The sequence below is a fragment of the Bacillus rossius genome (assembly GCF_032445375.1).
Source record: "Bacillus rossius redtenbacheri isolate Brsri chromosome 9 unlocalized genomic scaffold, Brsri_v3 Brsri_v3_scf9_1, whole genome shotgun sequence".
Lineage (NCBI taxonomy): Eukaryota > Metazoa > Arthropoda > Insecta > Phasmatodea > Bacillidae > Bacillus > Bacillus rossius.
Genome location: NW_026962012.1, coordinates 7,009,034 through 7,027,596, shown reverse-complemented (window position 1 = coordinate 7,027,596; position 18,563 = coordinate 7,009,034). Strand labels below are relative to the sequence as shown.

The following is an 18,563-nucleotide window of genomic DNA, read 5'->3' as shown; positions in this document are numbered from 1 at the left end:
GGTCACAGTAACCAATATAAGCTTGTTTGGTCCGTGTCACGTAACTAGTCTCAAACTTGAGAGTTCTGGAAAGCAATACAAACTGTGATCTGGGTGCTGCAGCGCTGGGCGAGCAGGCGGGCAGCGGGGGGCAGCACTCGGTGGCCGCGACGGGCCACGAGTACGGCGCCATGTTCTCCAGCTCCAGCAAGTCGCCGCCGTCCGCCGCCGAGCTGGACGGCCTGCTGTCCGCCGCCGTCGCCCCGCCGCCCCCGGCGCCGCCGCCCCACCACCAGCACCACCAGCCCCACCAGCACCACCGATACCCCGCCGAGTACTCCACCACCACGGGTACGGCTGTCATCTTGGCACACATTGGAGCTTATCTTGCCAGTCATCTCTTGTACTCATTTTCGCACTCATTTCTGCTCTCTTCTTTGGACTCGTCTTGGCACTTACATTCTCGCTTATCTTGGAACTCATCTCTTCGCTCATCTTCGTAACCATGTTGGCACTCACATTGGTATTCATTTTCGTACTCATATTGGCACCATCTTGGTACTCATCTTCATACTGATCTTGGTTGGTGTTCATAATGGGACCCATCTTGTCTCTAAAATTCGCACTCATTTTCGCACTCACATTTGCACTTATTTTGGCACTCATCTTGGCACTCACATTCGCCATCATCTTGTATGCTAATGCGGTACTGAATAATATCTCCGCCAGATGGCAGAATCAACATTGGCATGCGTGGAACGTGCGAAACTTTCAAATGGTCACAAATATTGTACGTAAGCGTACGTTACTTTTATACCGAAACGAACACCTAACGTTCGTGAACGAAAATGGACACATATCAGTGGGTAGCCATTGCTATGTATAGGGGCAGGCATTTTTCGCGAAAAAATATAAAAAATTATTAGACTGCAACAAGGTATACCCGCACCTGTGGTTTCTTCCTTGTGATTGGTGGCCGTTTGCGAGAGAAGTCGTTGGCTTGTTTGCCCGAGCCACTCAGGACGTGTTTACTTCCAAACTGAATCACTGTGATTGGTGTTGTTACAATCGATATGTAACTGGGAGAAACTCACCCAATCACGGAACACAGACGATGCTAGAGTGTTTTAACTTTCATCTAGTCCTGAAATCTTTTCGCGAAATCTGCATGCCCTTATTAATGTAGCACTACAAGTAAGACGAATGTACATGTGCATGTAGATCATAGGCTTCCGTGGTCATAGTCACTAAATACCTCTCTGGCCTCTGAGTCGAGTACACGTCCTCATTAACGACGGTGCGTTCGGCGTTTCGGCGTCCCTTGTTGCAGCCATCTTCGAGGGCGAGTAACAACTGAAGGCCCGGTGTTCTGGCTTGCAGTGAGCCGCAGACGCGCTCGCTGCTTCCTGATTGGACAGAGCACCCCCCGACTCGAGGGGGGGGGGGCGTATGAACACCGCTCCAGAACACCAGGTCTCAGTCGTGGATCGCTCCTGATAGTGGCTGCAACACACTTTGCTTGGCCCTGGGCCACGCACTTCTGCGGTACCTTCATATTTTGGAGAGGAGTCTTAATGGGGTGCCTGGGATAATGGAATAGTTCCCTCCCTCCAGAGAATAGTGGTGTTAGGAGGGGCCTCACCAGGAATAGTGGGGGAATAATAAACTCTCTAAAGCGATGTTTTTAAACCAACCTGGAACTTAACATTTCGACAACGATTTTCCTTAACAAATTTTGATAGATATTTAATGGATAAATTTTATAAATACTAACGGTTAAAATCCATTAAATCCAGTTATTATTTGAGGCAACCAAATCTTTGAATTTTTTTTCCGTAATACGAGATCATGGACGATGAAAGTAAATCGAAATGCATCGGACAACGCTTAGAAATAAATAGTAATAACAATTTAATACTTCATATTCCCCACTAATGTCAGTGAATCTGGACGACAAAGCGAGACGAACGAGGGAAACAAAGCGCAGCCCTGGAGCCGCAGCAAGGCCGCCGAGAAGTCGGCCGCAGTGTCGGTTAGAAGGACGCGACCTCGCACAGAAGCCAGGAATCAGTAACCTTAGATGTCCTGGCCCGTCCTGCAATGGCACGCAAACCGAGACACAGACGGATCTTCCGGAACAGTTCACTATCGCGTCTGCTGCTTCCACTGTGCACGGGAACGTAACAAATGCCAACCAACGAGATTTGCATTTCAAGGTTACCAATTTTTTTTTAAATTACTTATGCTTCAAAATCATAGCACGGGCAAAGTAATAAAAGAAAACTATATATTCTTGTACTTGAAAAAAATGTTAATGTATTTAGCACGGGAAACCTTCATTTCACAGACGAGAGAGCCACACCCGAAGTTCCCCGAAGTTCATGCTAGGAAACAGTTTACATGATTTCGCAGTATCTTTAATGTAGCTATCCTAACCAAATCAACAGTCCACAATGTTTTAAAAGTATTTATAATGTAGCTAACCTAACCTAATTGACCATTAGTTATCATGAGTTACAATGAACAAAAAAGAACAGAAGACGCACGATCGGGAGTTTGGCTCTGTCGTGTGTGAAAATAAGGCTTCCCATTCAGTGCATAAAGAAACACGGCTACACGGAAGAGCTCCGCGAGCCATTGCGGAGCGGGCCTCGGTGCTGGTCGGTGCTGGACTGAGAGGGTGTGTTGTGGTTGCACCAGCCCCCGGCCTCAACTGCGGGGGCACCACCTACCACCCGGGCTCGACGTGGGGCGCGCAGCCGGCGCCGGCCGTCGCCAGCTTCCCGCACCCCGCCAACGCCTACCCCTACTACGGCAGCGCCGGCACCCCGTCTTCCAGCGGCGCCTCGCCGCAGGGCTCCTACCCTCCGCCCATGGTGCTGTACCCGCACCTCTACTCCACCGTCAACCAGAACTCCATCCACCTGCACCTGCACAGCGACAAGGCGGAGCTGGTGGACAGCTACCAGCAGCCCCAGGCGCCCGGCGACGTGCTGGCGAGGTACCCGGGTGCCGGCGACCGCCAGGGGCAGGCCGACCCGTCCGTGTGGCGGCCCTACTGACGGCCGGCCGCGCGCGCCGGAGTCCCCCTGGCGGTCGCCGGCGACTGGTGAGAGCCTGTCGCTCCCCCGACTGCTCCCAGGACCTGGCCGTTCACAACCACCCCTGGAGGTGATACATCTAGCCTCGGTCATGTGTGATCACGCTGCAAACACACTCTCATAATACAAAACTCGCACACACGATTTAACGTAGAATTCTTTATAAAAAAAATTATAATGCCGAGCGTGAAAATTATTGTTTTTTTCAACTACATTTCTGGACGCGAAACACACGCAGTTTCCTCGACCGCCGCTAGAATTCGTTGCCGGAGCAGCTACGCCGACTATCGAATCATGAAATTTTATTAAACTGTATTAATTGAACGGCTCCGATAAAAGCGGGAAAGTACTTCAAATATAGTGAAACACTGATTTTGGATATTATTTTCGACAAAGAAACTTTACTATATTGCTGCCCTTCTTGTTAAAATTTGAGATATTTGGTTTTGTTACAGATGGCACCGCCGTGGTTACACATTTCCGTTTCATGCGACTTCCGTTCCATTCACGAAATTACTCCTTGCGTATGCCATCTACCGAGAGCTTAAAGGTTACACATCAAAAGTATAACAATATTCAGTATTTCTGTGAGAATAGCGTGGCTTCGGAACGGTGTATGTTGAAAACTTACCATAATACATGCACGCAAACCAAAATGACTTATTTGTATACGTAATAGTATGTGTTAGAATATCATCCTTGATGCAGGCCGTAGTGAAGATGTCGCGAGCCATCAGTTGGCCATCACTGGTCTAGATCGACAAAACCCGCACACATCGGCCAGGTCAGGCAACTTCCACGCCACTAAACCACATACTTCACACAACGACATCATCACATATATGAACTAGCAAAATTACCATGTAATTCAGCACCTACTTAAAAAATTCCATCGTACAAATTTACAAATGTTTTAGCAGGATAATATTTTCAAGTATTTAAGCAAGAAGTTATTATAGATACATTTTTGTTAATGATTTTCTGTTATCTGTACATATTTGTTTATTGTTAGCATGTAAATATTTGTAACAGTTGTGAATAATTTTACGAAATTGAAACAAAATTCTCAGGCATCTTGAGATGATAATTGTTGGAAGCATCAAATTTGAATTCGTTGGAAAATACTGACACTTACTGTTATTCTCTGCCAGAGTTCCAGAACAATGTGAAACAATGCAAATACTTACTGTTTATGAGAATGCATAAAAAGAAGAAAATTTTAAAGGAACTGTTTTTCTGCATACATGTCATGACCAATGTTGTTTATTTTGAACCTATAAAATAGAAGTAGGTGAATTCAAACAAAATAAATTATAGTTCCAAGTTAATCTAAATGTTGTGATTTATTTCTAAGAATAGATTAATTTGAAAAGTTCTTTTTTCAGGTCTTTATCATGCTATGAAACAAAAACCTACACCATCAGCTATAGAAATACTTGTAATGTTTCTTCATGATTTGTATTTTCACCTGCAACATTTTACAATGGATTAATTTCTTGAAGCTCTTAATAAAATTCAAAAATTTCTTATGTAGAACCCTTATGCGAGTCCTTTAAAGTACTGAAATTTAATCTCTCACGACACAGTGGAAATTTATATAAAAGTGGAACAGCGTTCATTATAGTATTAGATCAGAGGAACCCTGTTGTAAGCCGACTTACAATCTACAATAGCCAGAACCTTTGAAATGATTTGGGGAGATCACCTGATGAAATGGAAAGTTAATAAATATTTAACTAGTGTATATTAAAGAAAAGGAGGGAAAAGAGTTGGCTGAGCTATGGTTAACCAGGACATGTCACTTAAGCCTGATTATCCGTCTAGTGCTACAATTTTATCTTTAATAGGAAGCCTAAAAACTAAATTTTATTATTTCCCCATACCAGTTACCTGAAAGATGGCAAACCAGGCAACAGCATGTGTTAAGTTAAACAGAATATTATGAACTTGGAAACATGATTTTCTCAGGGGTTTGGATATTTGATAAGTTTATTCAAGAATTTTACTGAACTCATCGATTCTCAAAATTTATTGAATTTTTATTTAATCTTCAGGTGTAACACCACTCCTTAAACAATATTGATCTACAGATGTGCCATGTGTGCATTTAAAATATTTCTCAGAGGAAACAAAATGCAGTGCAGCAAAAAAAAGGTAACATGGCCAATTTTTGTCCAGTAAAAAAAAATGTACCAGTAAGAATACTATATTTAAAAAAATATATATTTAACAGGTTTACAGTCCTTTATCCTCAGATCAGTGGAAAATTTTTAATTCAAATTTTATTGGTGTTTAATATATGAGGTTTTTTTTTTTTACCCAGTAATAATTAATTCTTTGGCATTTTAGTAATAGTAAATGACTACTAGGGTTTGGGAAAACTCAATGATTGCCCTAAAATTTAATTATTTGTGTGTAAACAGGTAAACATTTTTGGGAAGTTTTTTTCTGATTTCAGAATTCAGGATAATGGATTGTGAAAGTATGTACCTTAAAGAACACAGCTTTGCTACAAAAATAACTGAAATTGCAATTAGAAAAGCAGTTTCAATAACTAAGTAGTACAGTAAATCTGGCAAACATGTGAAAACATTTAAAATCAAAAATGTTACATGCATACTTGGTTAAAATGGTTAATTTCAAACTGATCATAAATGTCACAAGTAAGGACTCGTGCTTGGATATTCTGTAGGTGTTACCTTCCCATTTACAATAAAAATTCAATGATAGTTTATTAAGTGCAACTTTTTTTTTTCACAAGAAAAAATATCTTAAGGAGTGTAAGTTATAACAATTTCTAGTGATCTCATTTGGTTATTAACTCTATTTCATAATTCCTTATTTAACTCACTTAAGACTTTGCCATTGAGGATAAAATGCAAATTGCAGATGTAGGTATGTTGCCTGAACTACTTGGACCATATCTGTAATGTGTTGTAATCCAAAACAATTATTTATGCAAACCAAATTTATTAAAATTATTTTGCTAATGGGGGAAAGATAGAACTCAAGACACCATCTTGGTTTCAAATGTGTTTAGGCCATAATTTTCCAAATTTTCATTTCGAAAATGAGGCTTTTTAAAACATAACATATAATTAAGTGGAATGCTTGAAATTATTAGTGACTGGCTCCTACAAATAATAACTTCTGTGAAGTCATTAGCATTTAGAATTTAATTAGTTTTTTTTTTAATTACAACTGTAATAATACTGTCAACAAACACTATGCCAAACTCTTTGACGATCTCTTAATGTGATTTTTCTGTCTTAACAAAAGGAAACGTTCAATGTCAAAAGTAAAAAAAAAAAGGAAAAAAACTGTTGAAACAAAAATGGCATTTTTAGATTTCCTTCTCTCCCCCTTAAATTTGGATAAAACTGTGAGCTGTCACCAGATACTGGCTTATATATGAAGTAGAATGTTTAGGGTGCTAAAATGTGATACCTTCCAATGCAATGTACTGCAGTCACCTGTTTTGTGAAAATTTGCACAAACATATGGTTAACATGTATTAAATGAAATTTTTCATAATCATATTATATTATGGTTATTACACACCGTGATCTGTACATTATTTTGTATAAAAACCACAATTGTGAATTTTCCTCATTCCCTATGAGACATGATCAGCTGAACAAAGTTCTGAGGGTACCATGTGCAGTCATGTTTTACATATGTACAATGATGTATAAACAGCTTATGTAAATACTTCAGAGAACTTGTGATGGACTACCAAGTCAAAGCATTTAAATATTAAAGGCTACAGTAGAATCTTATTAAAGAGTACACATTATTCATCTTCAACTATTGTACTTAATCATAAATGGTTTAAAGAGACAAAAATATACTTGAAACAATTACGTTATTCAATGTGAGAACATAATCTAAATAAAAGTACTTTATAGTAAAGTTTTACTGTACCTACTTCAGATTACAAAATCTAAATTCAAAAAAAATACTATTTAATAGTATTTCTATGTTATTTTTTAAGAAATAAATTATGTTGAATTAAACTGCCTTTTTTTTATTATGTACTGTCAGCTATGCTTACAAACCAAAGCATTTAGGTATGTAGTACGAACAGCTATAAATCCACTTAAGTTATTTTAACACCACAAAATTTGTTTTGAGAAAATATTTAAATATTTGTGCTGTATCTGTCTGGTTTCTTGAATGGATCACTTTTATTTAACTGGTTCGTTCAGAAGAACCGTTCCTCCTCTTACCTCTGAGACCTAGATGGGGTACATATACCAAACACACATTAGGAATTTGGCAACAAATCCAAACTCCGAAATTAAGAGAGAGAAAACAGCTTTTGTCTTCTCAATCTTATTTCTATGTTCCTCTGACGGTGTGTCAAATACCATTATCACATCTATGCTGCTTTCTGTTGTCCATTGTGAAAAACTGTGTGTACACACCGTCCCTCGCAACTAGATGCCACCACCGGTAGCTTGGACATTGGATGGCACGACTGCTGTGACCTATGTGTAGAGACAAGATTTGAAGGTTTTATGTTTTTTTTGAAATGAGTTTATTAAAGAATATTGCATATTACTGAAAAAATATGGCACTTAAATGTTCCATGATACTAATTTCTTCAAACCAGTGTAATTTACAGTATAATTAGTAATAAGAATGTCTAACTATTCAAATAAAATTAATGTTAATAATTTTTTCTTTGAAAAATATATGAAAGCCGTAATGTAAAAATTAATAACTAATAACAGTTGCAGGATTAAAAATATTTTACAATTTTTTTTTCCACATAAAATGTGATACTAACTTCATGCCAAATAAATTACTTTCATCGAATTTAATATTTTAAAGATTACGTGTTTGTCATAAGTTAAGTTTTGATTGAAAATGCTGATTAGTTTCATGATTTTTAGTGCCTTTCCAGGTTTTTTTTTTGTGGTATATTAACTTGAATTTCTTTGACAATTTGATTTTATCGCAATTTACCTTATAATCTTGTCCCTATTCATGTGTCGAATAAATAAATAAAAAAGTTACCATGCCACACAATACCGCCATGACCATAGTTCCAAAGAACCAACGAGGTCTGATGGCAGATGTAAGGCCACCCATTAGGTGCCTGTGTTGAGGATGCTTACTACGAGATTTATAACTAGAAAAAAAAAATGCTGAGGCAATGGGACCCACAGAGGGGGTGGGGGAGGTTTCTGTCACATCTCCCTCCCTTTTACCATACATCTTTACATTTATATATTGACATTATGAGTTGTCAGGGCTTGGACAATGAGAAAAGAAAAAGTGGTTATCCAGTGGACAGGTAGTTGCGGGGTTAAAACTGGACTACAATAGCCTTGGACCAATGGTGAATAAAAGAGCAGTTAGTAATAGTTTTTTTTTTTTTGCATCTTACTGTGGAAGAGGTGGTTGCTAGCAAGTTCCTACCAGCACACCTGCATGTTTCTACATTCAATACATCTGTCCACCTCCCCCCCCCCCTCACTCTTTTTTTTAATTTACTGCCTTCCTGCTCTCAGTATTATGTATGACTCAAAATACACACAAAGTAGTTTTGATTTGGTCTTGAGCTTGATTCATTACCTCATAGTGCATTTTAAGTCCACAATAACAATCGCTAACCCCAATCCCTCTACAGCCAAAATATACAACAGTAAAATTCCATCCAAATATTTTGAAGAGAACTGAAAATTATAGGTTAAAGTAAAAACAGGAAAAAAGAAAGTTAACTTTAAACTAAATGATATGATACAAATTCAATTCAGGATATATTATGAATATACTTTCATTTTTGGTTCCTCTAAGTGCATTACTTTCTGAGTGTAGAACAGTAACCATAGTAATAAATTTACTGATAAAAATGTTAGAATTTTGAATTCAATAAACAATTCAGGAGTGACAGAATGTTCACTCCTCTGAAAGAAACTAAGAAACTACGGTAATTGTACAAACGAACTTTATAAAGAAAAATGTGTCAAATATTTAGGTTAAAATGAACTAAGATAACATGATTTTTAATTTTTAACTACCAGGAACATCACTGCCACAAATTGCCCCAAAAAGGTGAGATCTTTAGATTTGTGAATGTACACTTGTTGAACCATGACATCCACTCCTAAAATTCATCGACACCACTGTCTTGGGATAAACATGAAAAATATTATGCAAACGAGCAAGCCAGAGAAAATGAATTAATGGATGAATGGATAAATGGATGGATGAATGAATGAATAATGAATGAATGATTAAACTTGAGAGGTTTGTTGAGAGTAAAGTGGATGGAAATTTTGCAGTAATAATGAATAATTGCTACACTTTATACGGTATTGAAAGTCATGACAGGCGAAAGAAGGTAAAAATTATTTCAACCCAAATAACCGTGTTGAAAATAATAAATTCACACAGAGCCAATAAACGTGAGCTAATGCAGTTTTATTACCTTTTCTCTTCAAAAATGACAAAACTCAACAAGCAATTTTTTTTTCAAACTGTAGTGCTTCAGGAAATCCACTAACTTGACATAAAATGTGATTTCAATGCATATTACCATGTAAGATACATTAAGCTTGTTATTTCTTCTTCACAAACCTTATTTAACACATCCTTCAGAACCCATAAAAATTTAACAATAGTTCAATCTATTTGAAATCTGAGAACAAACAAAATCATAAATAAAATAATATAATTTACTTGAAAACTTAACAAACAGATAACAGTTTTTATAAGCCAGGCAAAAAAAAATTACAGTAAAATTTTTCCAGAAAACAGTGTAAAATATAATGATGTAAATAAAGCAACACTTTATTTCAAACTTATCTGTACATTTGGTTATTGATTTTTATGCCACTGTAAACACTAAATGAGAACATTTAAGCATCATATAATTTGTTAAATATTATTTCTCTTTATATGGCAGATTCATCACACACATTGGATTATACAGCACAGCTAAATAAACATGTTAATATTAATTATTCATTTAACTTGCATAATACAAAGTAACATACATGACATAACACTGATAAATAAAGTCATAAATTCACACACATACACACACACACACTTTTTTTACTGCCATTCCAAATGCAGATCAGATCTTTGAATAAAATATTTATTAACAAAAGAAGATACTTTTTACATATTCAATAAAATAACTTATAAAAACGTATAATTTAAATAAACATATACATATATCATATCTGCAATCTTTGCTGTACACTTAGGCTATACTCAAATAATTAACAAATATAAATATTTCATCCTGCTGTCTTGCCTAGTTAGCTATCATTGCATGTTAAGAGCCACTGGTGACCCTTTTATTTTATGGCATAGCAAAAAAACCAGAAAATATCAAGATAACATGTACAAATAAAAGTTTATAAAATGTATATTTAGCAAGATACCATTAAAAAATACAAAGTAGTTTAAGAACAAATCAATTTCTATTCAATCCTTACAAATAATAATAATAATTTGATATTCAGGAATACACACACAATATAACATATAAGTATTAAGTAAAGTAGGTTTAATTTTCCATGGAGCAACAGTTTCTAAACTTCGTTTACAAAACTGGTTGGTTTGTAAACTATTGACCCAAAATTTCACAAAATGCAGGTAAAAATGTTAGTTTCCTTTGAATCAAGGAAATAAATGACAAAACAAAGCTATCTTGGCTTCATCATTGTACATTTACTTATGCAAGGCCAGTACATCAGTTCACACTGTGTTCATGACAATTCTACACCCTCCTACAATATGCCAAAAAAGTGTAGTGAGCTAATAGATACTCAAATTATAACTCGAAATTTTCTACAGTGACAATTGGGAGGCAAATCAACAAGTGGCAAAGCAAACTAAGTCCCTATCGAGACAGACTGAGACTATCCAAGCCAAACTAGTCTGCCTGGTTGCCTGCTAAATGGCTATCAAACCAACACCAACCGCCTGATGTTCTGGCCAGCTTTGCTATGGCCAAAAGACTTGAGAGACGTTAACGGCAGCTCCCCAAGGAAATGTGTTTTGATTGGTTAATTTTGTTAATTATGTGTACTGCTTGTTCTAAATTTTAAGTATATTTTATTTTAGTAAATTAATTTTAGTTAATTTGTAGTTAATTTGTTTGGCACGTAAGCACCAATAGAAACAACTGTCTAGTTATTTTTAGGTAAAGTTGGCAGCCTGGTTTTTAATACATTTTTAGTTTAAATTGTTTTAAGATATTTTGTTAATTTTGATGTAACATATATTTTACGTGAGGCCTAAAATACGTGGACAAATATGAACTGTTTGCACGTCGCTGCCACCAGGCGTGGTAGGAGAGGGGTGAAGAGTGACGTAATGACAAGAAAAACGAGGCATTCTCGAGCACCCAGCTGACTGGTGCGGACGTGTGTGTGTTCGCTGGCCGTAAGGGCAGTAGCCGCGATCGGGCCGAGCTGAGGAGTGATGGGTGCACTTAAATAACTTCACGTAAAAGTTACGTATTTGAAATGCCCGAGCCGACCAACCAGTCTACGAGTCTACGAGCCGAGCAAGCCTTCAAGTAGCTGCTTGGAGGATCACCATAATTCCTGTTTTTGGCACTGGGTCAGGAGACCTGGTTTCCGCAGCGACGTCTTCAATGAACATGTAAGTCATCAGCTCCGTCCCCTAAGCCATTGCATTCTCGTGGGTGGAGTCAGCTGCTACGTTACAAGTTACAAGGCATCCCAGTTTGACTGTACGGGTGTTGCGACTTCATATCAATTGGTCGCGCGAGGGGACCGCCTGACAACTTGAATTAAAGGATATCGAAAGTGAAGTTTATGGCCAGTAGAATTACTTTAAGTAAAAGAAGAAAACATGCCCCCGAAAGGCGCGCGGAATATTAGTAGACCCGGGTCGAATCATTTAAATATTATTATATAGGACAATTTAATAAATATTTGTGTAAATAGTTTGAGTATTTTCCATGTGTAGCTATTTAAATTGTTTAAGTATGATAACCAAGCTGAATTATATTAAGATATTTGCGGTAATTGTAAGTGCGGTACATATATAAAAAAATGTATTAGCAAATATGTTGTAGCTCTTATTGAATGCGGACTGATCCATTGCATGCTACAGGAACCATGGTCAAACTAGGAGTTAATTTTGAATGAAGTGTTGAACATATTTTTCAGTTGCGTAATTTCTTCTAATAATGTGCTTGCATTTGGTTCTTACCTAAAATTTTGTGTATTTGATTGTTTTTCTCTGCTTTTCAGGGCACCTGCTTTAAGCAACAGCGAGAAAAATCACACTCAAAAATAGATAAAACTAAACAATTAAATTGTAATATTTTTTTATTATTTTGGAGGCCGTTCCCAGGCATTTTCTGACTTGTGTTAGCTTATACTGGATTGGGTAATCTACCACAACGTCTGTAATGGCATGGATGTTTACATACTGTTATAGAAATATTGAAAAGTTTCTTGCAGTGATGCATCAAATCACATCACATTTTACCAGCCAAAATGTTTGATACAGCTATGATGTCAGCATATTGTTTGTAAAAGAGTAAATTATTAACAAATATTTTGACTATGCGAGACAAGGAAGCATTTAATAATAATTATTTATATATAAGAAAAATTCCTATACTTTTAAGTATTTAATACTAATTAGTTATTATGATTACATAACATAAAAACAAATTGTTCTCATATAAAATAAAATGTTCAATCAGATCTCTCAAAAACATTATTTTAAAAGCTTGATTCTCATTACAATAAAATATATATTGCAAAGCCATTATTATAACAACAAAAGCAATATAATTATTTTATAACTACATTATAAAATGCAATTACTACACCTGCCCCTCGAAGATACGCTCTAATTTGTTCCAGGAAAACAGAGCGCTAATCAATGCATTTTTTCCATAAGAGTGAATGTATGTTAATTAAGATAATTTGTTTTCCAATCAGGTAAGTGTGCCTGCTGAATACCATTTTAATCACGTCACTGCTCCAGTTAACATTAATTTACAGTTCACATATATGTCTAAATACATTTGAAGTATATTTAAATAAATGTTGAATAACACTTTGAGATTAAACGACCTCAAAATTAAATTTTAAAAAACCCATGTACCTCGTTGTTTACATAATAGGACAAGGGCATAACATTCCTCAGTAGGTGCTAACAAAATTTCTGAGTTGCAAAATAATAATGTTATTAATATAAGAGATATATTTCAGTTGTAATAAGATTTGAAAAAGCACAAATAAACATTTTCTATTAGAAATATTATTTAAACTGCTCAAGTAATTCCTATCTCTGTTGTTTACTAATGCATGTCTGCCATGATTTGCCAACAGCGCATCCTAGTAGGTGCAAGGTAAACTAGCCCTGTAAGCTTCTATGTAGTTTTACTCTCCAGAACTACTGCTCACATGCGAGATGGCGTAAAATAAACGTTGGTTGTTCACACGGGCATTGTCAGAAATAAATACGCAATAAAGGAAGTGAATAGCTTTAAGGAAAGAGCAAAATATTGTTTGCCGACTCGTCACACTATTAATTCATTGCATTATATTTAACACTACACAAGTAATATTTATTGCCAATGTGCGCGCACGGAAATAAAAATTCACGTATAAGAAAACAGTGCTACTTCGAATCTACACAGCACAACTTCAAATCATGCCGTAATATATTGGCACTGTTACTTCAAAACTACGCAAATCAAACAGCGTTAGTACGGGAGGCAGGTGCATATAAAAATTCACAACATAAAAATTACTATTTACAATAATATTTAAGTATCACATTTTAATGAATATAAAAAACTGCGCTACTTCAATACAATAAAAAAAATTAACCAGAAAACTGCATAAAAATAACATTTTTGATTCAAAGTAGCATATGCCATAACCATAAAGTACTTCAATGCCCATTTTACTCACAATATTGCCATAACTGAGCACAAAAACACAAGAAAAGACATATGGAAGTGACTCAATATCTTACTAACTCTTTGGAATTATGAAAAGCTCATTGATACCCGTACCACCTGTACCACATCAACGGAATAACTGATTAGTAAAAGGGCTTGGAAATCAGAAAGTAAATGGGAAGAATCTGAGATGGCCAGATAGCTGGACTGTTTCACCACAACTATTGAATATTACAACTTTCTCCCATTACAAAAAAATATATATACGATAGAGCTTTCATATTATTAAATATTTCATGACACAGGCACATTTAAAATACTTTTCATCAATGATACATTCACAAAATTTCATAAGGTACATTAATTCAAACTAGTTTACTATTTTGTTGCAGTTACATGTACATATCAGGTACAATATATGATTAAGTGTAAAAATACATTAAATCATAATAATAACTTGACTTTATTTCAAATATGTAGGCTACAGTTTAAATAAAAGTAAAATAATGAACTCATTTTAAATATTACTTACTAGAAATAATATACTGTAGATACTTTGAATACTCAGAAATCTATAGTGACTATACATTTACACCAAATACTAACTATTACATAGAGATTCATTTTTTCTGAATAGTTTCATACTAAAAAATAAAACTTTGTATGTACTTACTTAATGCAAAATTATTATTTAATTAAAAAAAAAAAAACATTCCAAAAGACCAGAATGTGCCCACTAAAATTAACTTAAGGGTTTTAAACCCAAGAAAATACTTGAGAAACTAAGTTTGAAAATAATTACTTAAAACCAATTGTAAAAACCTGTGTGTCGACATTAAAACATTTTGAAGCAAATTTCTGGTAACATATACAACCACTATAAATAAATGCTCATCCTGACTAGAATAAAAGGTTATATTAAATAAATTTTAAAAAATAAATAAATAATGAAATTGTTCAAAAAAAGTATGCATACAGATCCTTTAACTGAAAAGTTATTATATCAAAGAGAATAAATACAAAGAAGGAAAAGAGAATGATCCACAAATTCCAGAGTGGTTCAAACACAGACTAGTCTCGATGTTACTTCATTGTGATAAACAGAAAGTCAGGCTGTAAACCTTATTGCAGTTTTAATATAATAGAAGGATATTTTATAGTTAAAAATCACATCTGTTAACTCACTAAGAATTAAGTACAGATAAGATGAAAGGAGAAAAATGGATTAAGTGAAACAGAATAAGTTACTGACAGTACATATAAAAATACAGTAACAGCTCTTAGCACAGCATATGTTCGGGAGCATGGCCATGGGGAAATTAGCGATCTTCCCGAACTGTCAAACATATACTATCTAGTTTTAATTGGAATACCAAAGAAATATGAGTACTGTACATGGCAAGGAAAAAAAAACACATGAGTTAAACTGTTTAAAAAAATCTCTGATACGTATCACGCAGAGACGTATCCAGGAGAGGTCCATGGTGTCTAGAGCCCTTCCTTCAGAACAAAAAAAAACCAAGACATTAAGAAAAATATAGTAACTTAGCTACATAAGGTTACAGAGAGATTTTTTGGAAGGATTATTGGGCTACAATAATTTTCTTTTTCTTTTATTATAGCCCATCATGCCTCATAAATAAAAGCAGTAGGAAATGAGTTTCCCAGTAATAGTCTATATTTAATGCTGTTTTGCACAAGTTTTACTCTAAGAATGTCTCTCAAATAAACTTGAAAGGTGTTTCATGTAATTAATAACATTAATGTATATGTATTTATGACTGGTCTTAACAAAATCATGAAACACATGAATTTAGAACAAAGCATTAAAATAAATTTAGTAAAAACCTAAAAATCAAAATATAATATGTTCTGTATTTTTTTTACTCAAAAATCATTACTAAAATTTTTATGTGTTAGCATTGGAGTTATAAAAGTGTACTTTTAGTGTGACAATCAATTTTCTTATAGAATTCAATTATAAAGTAAACTTACTCATAAAAAACAATATACCAGATCCCTCCACAAAATTCTGGCTACAACCCTGCGTCATGTTATGATAATGAATCAGAGCGCTTCTTCAATAAATCATAACAATGACACTGTACGAAATTAAAATGCAAGCAGAGTAAAGCACGAAGTGGGGGTCATGGTCAAAGAAAAACCCAAAACTACCTGAAAAAATGTGAACGTCAGCAGCTCAATTCGTGTTGGATTGCCAAATGAGCCTAACTAAAGAATGACTGTACTGGCAAGAATCAAAGGCTCTTGTGGATGAGCAAAATATGACAATAAGGAACTTTAAAACTTTAAATAACACATGATGGTCATAAATATTAAAATATGATGATGTAACCATGATCATTTAAAATTCTTGAAAACTACACGAGGTACATAGTTGTTTTATAAATATAACTGTATCCTTTTTTTTTTGCTTGCATGTCTAAAGCACAAAACCAAACCCACATATTTTCAGCCAATACAGTAAAACCCTGTTAAGAAAATTCAGACTTTGCCAAAATATTCACTCTTACTGTCCAGTAGATATTCATTACATGCAATGTTAAGGATAATACTGAGCATGGTTCATGTTAATAAAAGCAGGAATACTTCTTAACTGGGAACTTCTTAAGGTGGAACAATCCCTTTCATCTTAGAATTTTTTTTGTACTTAACTTCACTTATCAAATATTAAAGATCTAAGCTCATCACATCATCAGTCATTATGACATCATGACTCTGACAGGTTTCTGGAACTGGTGCATATTAAGAAACATCTGTTGTTCATTGTGCGACAAAAAATAGAAAATAATATATTAGTTTTGATTATGGTCACAAATGTACCAAAATCATCTGCAGCCAAACTCAGTGAAATTTAAAAAAAAAAAAAAAACAGCCTCAATGTTAACCTGTATCAATTAAAAATATAAATATCTAAAATGGAGAAGAGACAAAGGTGGTCACTTGCCTTCGACCAAAGCAACCCAGGGGGGTGGTCAAACACGGATCATTTTACAAACAGGAAAGGTCGACGACATAGTGAGTAGTTTCCTCACGCTTTCCCCCACCCGCTACACTTCGCCTTTGCTCCATTCAGATCACTTCACACAACATGCGTCTCTAATGACCTCATGGTGGAAGATACATCGAGTCCTGATTAATAGGGACCGGAAAAATTCGCAGGTTTCGATGGACTTCAGGATAGACTACACATTCTCCTGTACACTTGGGAAAACAACGGAAGTTCATCGGCTGCCGACTTGTGTAAGTCGTCTCGGTAGGTTTGTCCGTGATTTGATACTTCTTCGGTCGAGGGTTTATAATTGGTTGAGATTATTCAAGATGAACAGTAAGCCAATAGCAAAATCATCTAAAAGGCATGTGTGTTTGAGTTCTAGTCTACCGCCAAACGAATCTGCGAATTTTTCCGGTCTCTACCGATGGGGGGCGAGGAGCTACTCGGGGCTGAAGCCGTAGAGCAGGGCGACGCGGTGGAAGAGCTCCGCGACGGCCTGCTTGAGCGCCGGGTCGGTGGCGTGGGCCGTGAGGCGCCGCACGCCGTGGAACAGCACGGGCAGCAGCGTGGAGCTACTCGGGGCTGAAGCCGTAGAGCAGGGCGACGCGGTGGAAGAGCTCCGCGACGGCCTGCTTGAGCGCCGGGTCGGTGGCGTGGGCCGTGAGGCGCCGCACGCCGTGGAACAGCACGGGCAGCAGCGTGGAGCTACTCGGGGCTGAAGCCGTAGAGCAGGGCGACGCGGTGGAAGAGCTCCGCGACGGCCTGCTTGAGCGCCGGGTCGGTGGCGTGGGCCGTGAGGCGCCGCACGCCGTGGAACAGCACGGGCAGCAGCGTGGAGAAGTGGGCGTCGTCCAGCTGGGCCAGCAGGTCGAACACCGAGCCCAGCATCTCCGCCCACACCCTGCGGTGCGCCTCGCTGTCCTGCGACCCACCACCGCCCTCACGCACCCTGGCAGTTGTTTATATTCATGTGATTAGCATTTGTAACCCATCAATTATACATTTATCATTTTAATATGATAGGGAAAAAAATGTGCACAGGATAATTTGTAGTCAAAAATCACAACTCAGATTGAGTAAAAAAAAAATAAGTTTCTGATAAGTAATAGCATAAAAATACAGAAATTGCTCTTAAACTATTATCATTTATATTTGCGAAATTTGATTTTTTTTTAATTTATTTAAAATATTATTTACATTTAAAATTTTTGTACAAAAAAAATTCATACCTTTGTAGATAAAAACACAAAAAAAATTTAATATATATATTTTTTTAAATGATAGTGCCATATGCCACAAAACATTAGGTCACAGGTTTAATTCATATAACAATGAACAAATGAACTGAATTAATTGGGTAGGGTATATATTTTAACGTTATTTCGGATACATGTGACTTGGCTGCATCACAGACACATGGCCATATCATGAATCATGCTGGTCATGGAAATTAGTGTTGAGAACAGTTACCAGCAAGTCCCCACATGGTTCAAATGTAACATTTGGAAGAATGTCAAGTACCTGTGGTACTGCTGTGGTGGACGTG

The 18,563-nt window shown here is 36.3% G+C and overlaps 2 protein-coding genes across 3 annotated transcripts in view; one reads left to right on the top strand and one right to left on the bottom strand.

The window, feature by feature from the left end:
• The window catches only part of LOC134542541 (protein lozenge-like), a 346,143-nt gene extending 339,163 nt beyond the window's left edge, over window positions 1–6,980 (top strand). For both annotated transcript variants that reach the window (XM_063386897.1, XM_063386896.1), the window contains exons 5-6: window positions 103–330; window positions 2,680–6,980. In XM_063386897.1, coding sequence (XP_063242967.1) covers window positions 103–330; window positions 2,680–3,041 — 590 coding nt within the window. In that variant the 3' untranslated portion in view covers window positions 3,042–6,980. The remainder of the gene's footprint in view (window positions 1–102; window positions 331–2,679) is intronic.
• A 2,511-nt stretch (window positions 6,981–9,491) lies between these two features.
• LOC134542686 (brefeldin A-inhibited guanine nucleotide-exchange protein 3) overlaps window positions 9,492–18,563 on the bottom strand; it is a 106,604-nt gene continuing 97,532 nt past the window's right edge. The window contains exon 31 of the mRNA XM_063387142.1: window positions 9,492–17,938. Coding sequence (XP_063243212.1) covers window positions 17,723–17,938 — 216 coding nt within the window. The 3' untranslated portion in view covers window positions 9,492–17,722. The remainder of the gene's footprint in view (window positions 17,939–18,563) is intronic.